This window comes from Strigops habroptila, chromosome 1, assembly GCF_004027225.2.
Source record: "Strigops habroptila isolate Jane chromosome 1, bStrHab1.2.pri, whole genome shotgun sequence".
Classification (NCBI taxonomy): domain Eukaryota; kingdom Metazoa; phylum Chordata; class Aves; order Psittaciformes; family Psittacidae; genus Strigops; species Strigops habroptila.
Window position 1 is genome coordinate 143,250,858 of NC_044277.2, and position 12,920 is coordinate 143,263,777.

The window sequence follows — 12,920 nt, forward strand, 5'->3', positions numbered from 1 at the left end:
TATTGCTTGCAATGTTAGTACGCTTTTTACTGTAGAGGAGGGGTAAGAAAGCTAATGGCCTTCAGCAAGGGAATGCTTTCACTTCTTACTTTGTAGCTCCTTATTCTTACTTCTTCTTCAGCAAAATACTTCTGTGGCATCAGGTTTGATAATTCTCTAATTTCAGTGGTCAGGAAATGCTCAGTCTAAAGGAGGCTACAAGGATGCTGGAGAGGGACTCTTCATCAGGGACTGTAGCGATAGGACAAGGGGTGATGGGTTCAAACTGAAACAGGGGAAGTTCAGGTTGGATCTAAGGCAGAAGTTCTTCCCTGTGAGGGTGCTGAGGTGCTGGCACAGGGTGCCCAGAGAAGCTGTGGCTGCCCCATCCCTGGCAGTGTTCAAGGCCAGGTTGGACACAGGGGTTGGAGCAACCTGCTCTAGTGTGAGGTGTCCCTGCCCATGGCAGGGGGTTGGAACTGGATGATCTTAGTGATTCTGTGATTCTATGGATGGAGCAGATCTTCCAGGGAGACCGGCTGAGGGTGAATCGTTAGTATTTGGATTCCTAGTGTGTGGAATGGTAATAGTGCTGGATTTTGACCTTGGAGTTTGGGAGCAGTAAAAATGTGTTTAGTTTTCTTATTATTGCTTATTTTACTACATGCTAAACTTTAATATTAGAGTATTTTTGCTATTGATACAGAAACCTTCCAAACATGATCTCCTGTTTTTATCCTTGCTGCTTGAACAGGAAGAAGAATCCAGGCCTCTAGCAGATGTTGTTATATATGTTAGTAAAAAACTTGCTAAGAAGCAAAGCGAACTGAATGCAGTAGCAGCTTCTCTGGGGGCAGACTACAGGTATGAACTGATACAAACAGCTTCCAAGCTTCTGCACTAATGTGACATCTAATAAGTATGAATCTTAGGATTCTAATATGCTTTGTCTACATGAGCTTTTGCTATAGCTAAACATCAGATTTCACCATCTTGAACAATTTCTATTGCAAATAAGGCCATCCACTACTAATGAGAAATAATGCCACACACATTCCCTGACACATCCCCAGTCTCTGTGGTCTTGATAAGTCTGTCTTGGAAAGACTCTTCGTCCTGAAGTCTTTCTGAATTGCAGAATTCTTTATTTTTGTCTCTTCTTTTTTGAAGAAAACTATGGAACATGTTCAGCTTTTGAGTAGTTTAAGATGTACTTTTTATTTCAGATTTTGAATCTCTCTGGATTGTATGTGATCTCCCTGGTTCAAAAAGAATTATCTTACAGATTGTAACCATGGCCAAGTTAGTGTGCTTAGAAAAGCTCGGGAAAAATAGGTTGTCATGAAAAGAACCCACAGCGTTTGGGATTTAAGACTGCTCCCACTAAATCTGATTTATGTGTTTTGTTACTGATTTCTACAGTTAGTGTTATCATTCACAGTGTGGATGAGGAAGTTACTTTTATGTTTGGTTTAGAAATGCTGAAGATACTTGCATTAGGTAGCAAATACTAGGGGGTTTTATCAGTTTAAATGTTAGAATCCTGTATTTTGTATATTTTGAGCTCAGAGGATCAGTATTTCACTTGCAGCTTAGTGTGTCAACAAAAGAAAAGAAGCTTTCTCATCGTGGGTCACACATTCTTTTCAGAAACTGATTTGAAAGTCCACTTACTTACATAAAACCAAACCAAACTAAAGCAAAATTCCTCCTATTCCATATGTTTATTAGATTTATTTTGTTTACTTCAGGAATGCTTTCAAAAGACACTGAAGTTGTTCTATCCTGAAACCGAATGCTGTCTTTTTTTGATGATGAAAGAGGGCTCATTGCTTATTTAGGCATAACAAAATAGCAAACCAATATTTTAATGTGAACAAGGGATAGGACTATCTCTGCTTTAGATTTCTGATGTTTTTTCATAGAAATGATATCTTGAAGTTGTATTGGAAGGTGTCCCTGCCCATGGCAGGGCATTTGGAACTGAATGGTCTTAAGGTCCTTTCCAGCCCAAACCATTCTATGATTCTGTTTCGTTTTCTTTTCTAGATGGTGCTTTGATGAATCAGTAACACACTTTATCTACAAGGGAGGACAAAACGACAACAATAAGGAGTACAAATCAGTTAAAGAACGGGGTGTATGTATTGTTTCAGAGCACTGGCTTTTGGAGGTATGGAGCTTGCTTTGTAAAATCGAAGGGAAATGGACGCTTAAAACCATTTCCCTTCAATTTTCTGTTTTGCATTTATATCGAACATGTATAGGGACTGATGTTTTGCATCCTGCTTTGAATATATAAATTCATCAGTCAGTTTTCACTGATGTACTTTTACCTTGTTCTCCATGAGGAGAAAAGAAATTCTGTTCCATTGAACATTTCTTCTACATGTTTCCCAGAACAAGAACCATGTTTTTCTCTTGTGTAAAATACTTCTTTTGGGGGTGTTTTTGTTGTACTTTCCCTGTGTTTAGATGTGAAACGTCTTTTCTCTCAAATCACTTTCTCATCTTTCTTACGTTAACTGATGTTATTACAGTGTGCCCAAGAATATAAACGGCTTCCTGAATCTCTCTTTCCTCACACATACAATCCCAAAATGAGCCTGGACATCAGTGCAGTGCAAAATGACAGACTCTCTTCTTCCAGTAAACTTCCATCAACTGGAAAGCCATCAGAGGAAACTGAGGTATAATGTGTGATATGAATTCATGTTCTAAGAAGCGATTTGGATTCAGTTAATTGCCATAATAACATATGGCAGGGGGTTGGAACTAGATGATCTTAAGGTCCTTTCCAACCCTAACTATTCTATGATTCTAAGAATAAAAACCATTGATGCTTATTCAGTGATGACCTGAATCAGGTTTAGCTAGTAATTAATAGTAGCTATTGCGGATGTTTCTTAAGGTTTCTCTGCATTTGTAATATTCCTAGTGCAATGGAGGGAAACACAGGCATTTTGGGATTAGAAGTGCTTCCCAGATATGAAATTATATAGGTCCAGTCTTTGCCTTGCCTTGTAGTAACAAGATCCAAGGTGTGAATTTGCCTTAGTAGACATTTAGATTGCAGAATAGATGTTGTCACTGATGGTGCTGTTCACTGTTCTACTGTCCTTGCAGTAGCAGAAAGGTTGGATTTACTCTCAGGCAAGATTAATAATCTTCAGAATTTATACAAGTGTTGAACATGGGTAAAAAGCAAAAAAAAAATGGTGTTTGAACATTCTATTTCATTGTATGTAGATTATTCCAGTGGATGAAGATGATCTGGAAAATGATGCAGCTACTGACCAAATAAAGGAAATGGTCACTGCAGGGGAAGAACAAATTGGAGCAAGTGAATCCAAAGGAGGTAAATGTAAATCAAAATAGTTGTGGAACATCACACTAACAAGATAAATCTTTTACAGTTTCAGGTGCTGAATGTTAAGATCTGGTCTGTCTTACACACTGGTCACGTATAGCTAGCTCTTATTGTTGCTGGATGAGAGGAAAGGGTTTTGTTCTCTGTTTTAAAGACTTCGATAGCCCATAGAAAATCATGATCATCCCTTGCAATAACTTAACTGCTATTTCTTTGTTCTTAAAACACTGAAGTTGGTCTTTAACATGAGAAATCTCTATTTCAGAGTATACCTTTTTGTTATCCAAGCAAATGTGTGACTGGGTGTGAGTTAGATAATGTTAGCAAATTCAGAAGTGAGCCAAGTGGAGATTTCTCCTTGTGTCTAGGATAGGTGACTTGGGCATGTGTAGTTTTCCTAGATAATTTTTCCTAGGTATCTTTTCTTCTCCTTGTTGTATTGTCTTTGTCCCAGTGCAGGGGGGAAGTTGACTGGAAGTTCAGTTACTTTTCACTTGTTATAACAGTCTTGATCTTACGAGTTCTGTTCCTTCTCTTGAAGTTTTAACCCAAGCACTAGAAATGAGGGAGAACTTCCAAAGGCAGCTGCAGGAGATCATGTCTGCCACATCACTGGTGAAACCACCAGGGCAAAGAGGATCCCTTTCAAGGAACAGTACTGATGGTTCTCCAACTACTCCTGATAGCACACGGTCTGCACGGAATGGCCGCAGCAGGGTCTTGGAAGCTCTCAGGTATTGGTTTGTGTTTCAGAGTATTTTAATTTTGTTTTCTCTGCACATACTTAAACATTCATTGAAACATGAATAGGTGTCCAGGGTTTCAGGTGTATTGTCTTTCTCTACTGATAGACTTAATTGGCTTCTCTTGCAATTCAGAATCTTTAACTTGATGTGCCAGATAAAGTCAGAATGTTACCTTAATCTTCTGGTTTTCAAAAAATCACAGAACACTATGATTGCTTTTTAGCTTTTAATTGGATTAGGCCAACTGATTTCTTTCTGTTCAGATTAGTTAGTGTTCTCATAGATTCTGAAGAAAGCAATGCTGCACTGTTTCAGTACATAAGTCATATACAAGTAGCAGGTATTCCTGCAAAGTGCCTCTGTGAATGTTTCTCCTCTTTTTCTTTTCTCTCTAAACAGAGAATAGGATTTGAACTCGTAACAGTGCTGAGCTACAGTGAGGATGTAATGGAAGCCTTGCAAAATTACTCCTTCAGCTTGGTCATTTGCAAATTCATAGGTTCAGTAAAGAATGGAGTACACTGATTTTTGGAATAATTTATCAATACGACACGTAATAAAGGCATCTCCTACTGAAATGTTGAGGGTGGTGAGGCGCTGGCACAGGTTGCCCGAAGAAGTGGAGAATGCTCCATCCCTGGCAGTGCTCAGTGCTAGACAGAGCGTTTGGTGACATGGTCTAGCGTGAGGTGTCCCCGCCCATGGCAAGGGCTTGGAACTGGATGATCTTAAGGTCCTTTCCAACCCAAACCAGTCTGATCTGGTGAGATTTTGGTTGCCTTTTTCCAGCCATGCTGACACTTAAGCTCCCAAAGCCAGGATGCTGAAGTTGCGTTTATGCTGAAATTTTCCCCTTTCCCAGCCATGCCTTCTGAGGTCACTTGGATGCTACAGTTGATGTGATTGTTAACATATTGCCTTCTAGTCTCGTAGTCTGTACAGCAAATGCATATTTAAGGTGTCTGTGCTCTTCTCCTTAGGCAGTCCCGCCAGGCTGTCGCAGATATAAACACGGAGCCATCCCAGAGTGAGCAGATCATCTGGGACGATCCTACTGCCAGGGAGGAGAGAGCGAGACTTGTCAGCAACTTTCAGTGGCCTGATAGTCCTTCCCAGTACACTGAGCAAGGTCAGAGTAATGCCAATAAGAACATGGATGAATCTGCCTTCAAAGGATCTTTAGCTGATGCAGAGATTGCTGCTATAGGTAAAATGAGCAATGCAATATCCTTGTTCTTTGCTACAGCATCCGTTTAATATCAGGGACTTTAAAATACAGTAGTATTTGAATTCTGCTTAAAAAAAGAGCATTGTTGCCATTCTTGAATGCCAAAAATACAATTTTACATCTTTGAGCTCCATTATGTGTTGCTGTTTTACAAAGAGAAGCTTTCCTATCCATTTGCCATTTGTGGTCAAACACCAAGGCAGTGCTTCTGTAAAAACAGTCTGCGTCAACTTCAGGAAATCCCAATGTTTTCTGAACCACAGCTGGTTTCCAGATACCAATTCAGGTCAGGGTAGTGGAATTCAAATGGGAATACTGGTAGCAAAGTAGTGGAAATATTAATAAATGAAGAATGAAGTTTACAGGAAGCAGATAACCCATGAGCCTGAAAAACAGGAATGTCAGAGCTGCCAATGGACATGCTTAGGATTCAGTGAAGATACTGTATTTATCTTCCCTGTTCTTTTTTAGTCTTTAGTCTACTGCTAGGACTAAGGAAGCAACATACTTCTGTTTTTTCATGTGTTTTTGCTTTCTTCCCATTCCTGCCTCCTGAGATAGCAGAATCCTTTATTCCTCTCTCCCCACTGCCTCCCTCCTGTCCCCAACTCCTTCCCTTAGTCTACTTATAGAGTTTCTGCTTTTGGCAAGTCTTCCTGAAAACTGACCCTGTCCTTGAGGAGGCTGAAGAAAATCAGCTAAATGCATTCCCTTGCTTTTTGGTTCAACCAAATTAGTGTGGTTTAGCCAAAGAAATCAGAACAGTTGAGGTTTTGAGTCTTTTTTCCAAGCAAGGCATCCAGGGACATGAGTTTGCAATATTGCAATTGGTGGTTTGTGGTGTGAGGAAGAGCATCTTTTGGAAGGGCAGTGGTGAAATGTAACTGTACATGTTACAGCAGTAGTTGTGTTTTGACCTTTTAGGATAGGTACTTTTTTTAATTGTTAGTTTTTGTTATCCATAATTATATTCAGCCAAAGACAAGTCATGCAACAACACTTTATTTTCACAGCTCTTCCTGAGGCTGTAGATGGAGATGTGATTGAAGGTCTAAAGAATCCTGTATGTGGAGATCCTGAAACACCGATTAAAGATCAGTTCATTCCCACTCCGCAGGCCCCCAGCATTGCTTTCCCACTGGCTAACCCTCCTGTTGCACCTCAGCCCAAAGAAAAGGTTTGTCCGATGAATAAATACTTACGATGAGTTGTGTTCTGAGAGATGTAGTGACACTTAAAGCAGTTTTGAACTTGACAGTAAGTATAAAAGAGGTGAATAGCCAGCAGGGCCAGAGCAGTGACTGTCCCCCTGTGCTGGGCACTGCTGAGGCCGCACCTCGAATCCTGTGTTCAGTTCTGGGCCCCTCACTGCAAGAGAGACATTGAGGTGCTGGAGCGGGGCCAGAGAAGGGCAACGGAGCTGGTGCAGGGCCTGGAGCACAAGTGTGATGAGGAACGGCTGAGGGACCTGGGGGTTTAGTCTGGAGAAGAGAAGGCTCAGGGGGGACCTTATCGCTCTCTACAGCTGCCTGACAGGAGGTTGCAGTGAGGTGGGGTCGGTCTCTGCTCCCAAGGAACAAGTGACAGGACAAGAGGAAACGGCCTCAAGCTGCGCCAGGGGAGGTTTAGATGGAGATGAGGAACAATTCGTTCCCCAGAGGGTGCTCAGGCATTGGAACAGGCTGCCCAGGGCAGTGCTGGAGTCACCGTCCCTGCAAGTGTTCACACCCCGTGCAGACGAGGCCCTCAGTGCCATGGGTTAGTGGTGGCCTTGGCAGTGCTGGGGAACGGTTGGACTGGATGAGCTTAAAGGTCTTTTCCAACCTGGTTGATTCTGTAATTCTGTGATTTAAAACCTTGAAGTGGATTACTTCTGTGCAGTTCTATTTCTCTTTCCTCCTTTCTTTGAGGTTTTGGACAAAGAATGTTTGCTCAAAGAGAAAAAGCTTTTATATTCAGACAGATAAAGCTTTCTGTCCAGTTAGTTCCTGCTGGAATGCTGAGGTAGGTTTGGAAAGGGGAGTTACTGTGTGCATTCATTAGAATTCCTCTGGCCATATTAGGATGATGGAAAAAGGTTAGGCCTTTGTTTCCATGGTGGTATCTGGAATTTATGCTTAGATACAAAGGGAAAGTTATTTTTCTGTCAAAAACCTGGTTTAAAATTGTACTATTTTATAGTGAACTTGGAAAGGGCTAGGAAAATGAGCTTGGTCTTTTGCAGTGTATCACTTGATGCTCAAACTTCCAGCAGCAGTGTGTCTTTAGAGGCATAACGTGTCATGTTAGTACATAAGGTGTGGTAGAAATGCAGAAAAGCCCTTGAATTTATAGGAATTCTGAATGAATGAGGCAGTGTGATAGATGGATGATGATTTTTTCATGTGTTCAACTTGGCATTCAGTGGATATGAATGAAGGATTAGTTTTTGTGACAGATTGGTTCAGTTGTGCCCTGAAGAAAGGGGCAACCACGTGGATGTTAAGCAGGAGCCTAACATTGATTTGATCCAAGCTTTTAGTCAAGTAATTGACAGGTTTGGTTCTACTTTTGCTGGCTAAAAGAAAACTGAGTATAAAAATAATCCAAATGTTTGGCAGAGAAATAATCAGCTGTCAACCTAATCTTTCTGTCATATATTCAGAATCTGTTACTGTACCTCCAGGCTGTTACAGAAGAAGAAAAGGCTGATGAAGAACCAGAAAAACTCCGTAAATTTCAGCTGTCTTCTTTTAATCCTGAAGAAAGATTTGATTACTGCCATCTGATTAAGGAATTAGGTACCAGCTATTTGTGAAATGCAAAGAATAGTATGTGTGTGTATGTGTCTGGTCAGCTGTGGCTCATTGGAGAAAAGAAAGGGCTTCTGTTAGTGACTTACCAGATTTGAGGTCTCAAATTTATGGCTTTCTGTGCTTGCGAGTGATCCTTTGGATGTATTATTATGATGTGAGCGCTCAGCTTTGCCATAAAACAGCCATGGGTTTGTCTGCTGGCAGTTTTCTTCTAGCTGTCTCCACAACAGCCTCATTCTTTACTGTTGGGAGTGCCCAGGATCTGCTGTCCTCTGGTGTCTCTCTTACTCCTGTCTGTGTTACAGTGGCACTTTATCAGAGCCACTCTTTCCTGGCTGCTTTTCCTTCCTTGCCAGTGTCACTTCAATGATAATGCTTTCAATGTAAATTTGAGTGAAGTATACTTTTATCTGAATTCAGGTAATTCTCATTTTGAGTTGATCCTTTCTGTGGTACCTTTAAATAACGTGAATCAAATTCATTTCTCAATTCAAGGTGGAGTAGTGCTTGAGAAACAGTGCTTTGATCCAAGTTGCACACACACTGTTGTGGGACATCCTCTTCGAAATGAAAAGTTCTTGGCTTCGATGGCAGCTGGGAAGTGGGTGCTTCATCGTTCCTACCTGGAGGCATGTAGAGGAGCTGGCTGCTTTGTTCAGGCAAGTTACCTTATTCCTGAGAAACGAGTATGTTTTGTACGCTGCTGCATTTCTTTTTAGTTTAGACTTAATCTCTCAAACCCAATTAGCTGTTTAGGGTGCTCAAGCTTTGGGAGTTTTAGAGGATCCAGAGTCTGACAAGCTTTTCTCTGGAAACTAGTCCTGGACCAAACTCCCAGTGTTGGATAAATGAAATACCCACACTTTTTATAGCTGCTTCTGAAAACTGCAGCTTGAACACCTTTTGATAAATTCTCACTGGTATCAGCTGATATCACATGGACTTTGTTACACCAGGAACTGATCTTGATCCTTTCAGTAAATGAACATGGAATAGTTTTAAGTAATCCAACTCTCTAACCATGCACATTAACAGTTTTTGAACAGTATCTCTTCCAACTCCTCACCTTCCTAACTGTTACTTCACAGTTCTCCTGGGTCTGGTGGTTCTTTTACATTGACCAGGCTAACTTTTAAAATAATGCCTGTAGGCTGGTTCATATCTTGATGTATCAAAACTAACTTTCATTCTTTTGAAAGACACGGCAGAAACGTAGAGTTGATGGCATCCAGAGTAGTGAGTTAATTTGCTCACTACTATGGACTCACTCAGAGGAATTCAATTGCTGTTGAATTCCTTTGTAGATAACTGCCAGAAGAATCTGGTTGTGTACATGACTCGATGTCACAGAAAAACATGCGTGGAATTAGATATGTGCAGTGAAGAGCCAAATCTCTCATTTTACCTTGAGCTGCTTTGGCCAGATAAAATCAACAGATAAAGCTAGAGTGAGTTGGGATTTGGGGGTGGGTGGGTTTTTACTTTTAAACTTCTTTTTCTGCTGGTAAAGTTGGCAGTACTGTTTTGTAATTCAGGCTTCTGATTGTTCTAGGAAGAAGATTATGAGTGGGGAAGTAATTCCATACTTAATGTTTTGCCTGGGATCAGTGTAAACCAGAAGAAACTAGCACTTGCTGCCGTGAGGTGGAGGAAAAAAATCCATAAAGGGAGACAAGAAACTGGTATTGTTGAGGTATGGTATTGTGGAGGTATTTAGATACTCAGCATGGGTGGACAGGACAGGGCTGTGTGCATACTATTACGTTTAAAATAGCACAAGGTTACCCCTTTCCTAAGGTGCTTCCCTAAAGCACCGTCTGTGATCTTTACGGTGCAAGTTCCATAGTCTTTCAGTGAGGCTTTTGAAAGTGGGACTTTCCCTCTTGTTAAAAGCCTCTCCAAAGGAGTCCCAAAAAGAGTTTCGCAAAGTCTTTTAACTCCTCTCTCACACTGAGCTTTGCAGTCGAGCATTCATTGAAAGGTAGAAAGAGTGCTGATGTTTCAGTCACATCAGGATGAATCTTGACTTCATGTATTTTACAATAATCTTTTTTAAATGAATGCTCATGACAATCCTCTCCACCCTTTTTCTGCTTGGAAACCACAGTGAGTGCATGTAGGAGGCAACCAGTGGGCCCTAGGTGCTGTTTCTCTGAGTAGATAACAGTGTGTGTGCACATGTTGGGGGGGAAATACTGTTGTTTCCAAGTAACTGTCTTTTCTGAAGATGTGTTTCTGTGAGTGCGTGCCTGGTGTTCAGGAAGAAATACTCATTGCTAAGGGTCATTCCCTACATTGATTTGCCCATCTTGCTCTGCAGGTGGAAGGGCTTGGTGGCAAGCTGCCTGACTGTCCAGTGGTGGCCCAGCAGTTGTATGTTCTGTGGGGTTTTTTCTGCCATTTACACTTAAAGACAAAACGAGGTGATGGCAAATCTTTTATCTCATGGATATTCCCAAGAGGGGAAAATTAGAGATCCAGTAAGTCTTTGTAGTTTTGTAGTACAGATGTACTTTTGACTAAATTGAGTCTTTTATCTAGGGAGCTTTCAGTGGCTGGAAAGTGATCCTGAATGTTGATCAAACCAAGGAAGCAGGATTCAGGCGCCTTCTTCAGTCAGGAGGAGCAAAAGTATGTAGGGTTTGGGGTTTTTAATAATTAAATACACATATGTGTTGGGTTTTGTGGGGGTTTGGTTGAGTGGGGATTTTTTTCTTTCTGTTAAACTCTATGCTGGGCATTTTTTGTGTGAATAAAAGGTCTTAAGCAAGAAAATTGCTTACACAGGTGTCCTGGGTTCAGCTGTGAGAGCTATTTTTCTCCTTTGTAGCAGCTGGTGCAGTGCTGTGTTTTGGCTTTGATGTGACAACACTACTGATCACACCTCGGTTTTAGTTGTTGCTCAGCAGCGCTTACCCCGATCAAGGACTTTTCAGCCTCATGCTCTGCCAGGGAGGAGGGGAAGCCGGGAGGAAGCAGAGACAGGACCCTTGACCCAAACTGGCCAAAGGGGTATTCCATACCACAGCACGTCATGCCCAGGATAGAAACTGGGGGGAGTCACCCAGAAGGCCCAGATCACTGCTTGGGTCCGGCTGGGTATGGGTCGGCAGGTGGTGAGCAATTGTATCCTCTCCCCTTGTTATTTCCCTTATCATCATTATTATTATTGGTGGCAGCAGTAGTGGTTTTGTATTATACCTTAGTTACGGGACTGCTCTTATCTCAACCCGTGGGATTTACATTCTTTCCATTCTCCTCCTCTGAGTTACCGACTGGGCCTAAACCACGACAACAGGATATCTGAGACGTGGTCAGAGGGCAGGAGGAAAGAGCTGTGTCACTTCCATTTCCAAGCAGTCAGGCACAGCAGCTTACTTGGGGTCACACAGTCAAGAGTGCTGGTGGGAATTAGGATAGAATTTGTGTGCCCTGCTCTGATGAGAAGGATCACCCTTCTTTCAAGGTGTGTGATGGTACAGAATGCAGCTGTAAATGGCATTTTATTCCCCATTGGTTTGCTAGTTAATTTGATGGGTGAAATTATAGGTCATGAACTGCATTTGTCTTGGGGAAAGAACCACAAAACTAAACTCGTTTTGTCTGTCGTGTTTTGATGTGTAGGTGTTCTCTGGTCATTCTGTGTCTCTCTTCAAAGAAGCAACTCATCTCTTTGCTGACTTCAGTAAGCTGAAGCCAGAGGACAGCAGGGTCAACGTAGCAGAGGCAGCAGCCCAGGGAGTGAACTGCCTGAAACCAGAGTACATCGCTGACTACCTCATACAGGTGTGCATGCAGGAATCCTGGCCACAAGTGCCTGTGCTCAGCACTTCCATATGTGGCCTCAAACTTTAACCTGACTTGTTCTGGAGCTGGCAGTGCTGCAGGGTAGGCAGCTTGCAAAACGTATTCCAAATGTAGGTGTGCAATGTTAGCTTTGAGAGTTTCCATTTTAGAAACTAATGAGCTGTTTCTTTCTTCTCAGAAGCTTCTTGAGCTAAACAAAGACTTAAGCTAAACCCCTGGGTTGTGTTTTTTTTCTTGTCTTCCTCTACTGAAGGACCCACCTCCCCCAATGGAGTCTTACTGCCTGCCACAAGCTGAATCTTGCCTTCAGAACAACGCAGAACTTGGAATGGGATTGTCGCAGAAAAGAAAAGCACTGGGAGAGACAAGCCGAGCCAAGCGATCCAAAGTCCACTGAGCAACTCCTGTGCTTTTTACTTGTACAGTTTTAAATTCATATTTATATTTCTTTCATTCTTGCCACCAAAATTAAAAGCTTTCTAGTGTCACTTCTCATTTGTCCTGAGATTAAAATAACTTCACAGTAACACTCATAGGAAAGATTGCTTTGGTTACCAGTAGCATCTAAAAATATGGCAAGAACTCATCCAAAAAATACTTTGTTTCCAAAATGTCCCAACTGTCCCACTAATGGTTTCAGTTAGGGACACCATTGTGTAATAATGGGATAGAAATACTTTGTGAGATGCTTGTCATATCTTCTGTCTGTGTTGTGGGGAAAATACCCGTTGATAGGAATTCTATTCAGGAATTCTATTCAGGAATTCTGTTAGGTTTCACATGAATTTTTCCTCTTCTGTTGTTTTCTATTAGAGGGGAAAGGGGGAACAGGACAAAAGGAACTGGTTTGTAAATTTTTGTACTAATAGAGTGTATGAATGACTTCTCTAAAGCAGAGGCACTGCTGAGGTGCTGCCGTTCTGAGTGCTCATGCATCTGTTGAGCAATCACAGAACCAACTCTTTAACATGAGAGTGAAGTTTGCCTCACCGTGC

At 41.7% G+C, this 12,920-nt stretch overlaps 1 protein-coding gene across 6 annotated transcripts in view; it reads left to right on the forward strand.

Moving 5' to 3' along the window:
- TOPBP1 (DNA topoisomerase II binding protein 1) overlaps positions 1–12,920 on the forward strand; it is a 35,594-nt gene that overhangs the window by 13,330 nt on the left and 9,344 nt on the right. The window contains exons 16-28 of one of the 6 annotated variants that reach the window (XR_003990007.1): positions 734–843; positions 2,029–2,152; positions 2,520–2,669; positions 3,229–3,337; positions 3,891–4,083; positions 5,076–5,302; positions 6,337–6,500; positions 7,968–8,103; positions 8,614–8,777; positions 9,671–9,811; positions 10,439–10,749; positions 11,743–11,904; positions 12,179–12,413. Coding sequence is in view for 4 of the 6 variants with exons in the window: in XM_030476212.1 (XP_030332072.1) it covers positions 734–843; positions 2,029–2,152; positions 2,520–2,669; positions 3,229–3,337; positions 3,891–4,083; positions 5,076–5,302; positions 6,337–6,500; positions 7,968–8,103; positions 8,614–8,777; positions 9,671–9,811; positions 10,660–10,749; positions 11,743–11,904; positions 12,179–12,322 (1,914 nt within the window). In the remaining 2 variants the exon portion in view is untranslated. Of the gene's footprint in view, positions 1–733; positions 844–2,028; positions 2,153–2,519; positions 2,670–3,228; positions 3,338–3,890; positions 4,084–5,075; positions 5,303–6,336; positions 6,501–7,967; positions 8,104–8,613; positions 8,778–9,670; positions 9,812–10,438; positions 10,750–11,742; positions 11,905–12,178; positions 12,414–12,920 lie in introns of those variants that run through there. The other 5 variants (XR_003990008.1, XM_030476212.1, XM_030476203.1 and 2 more) reach the window with 5 other exon arrangements.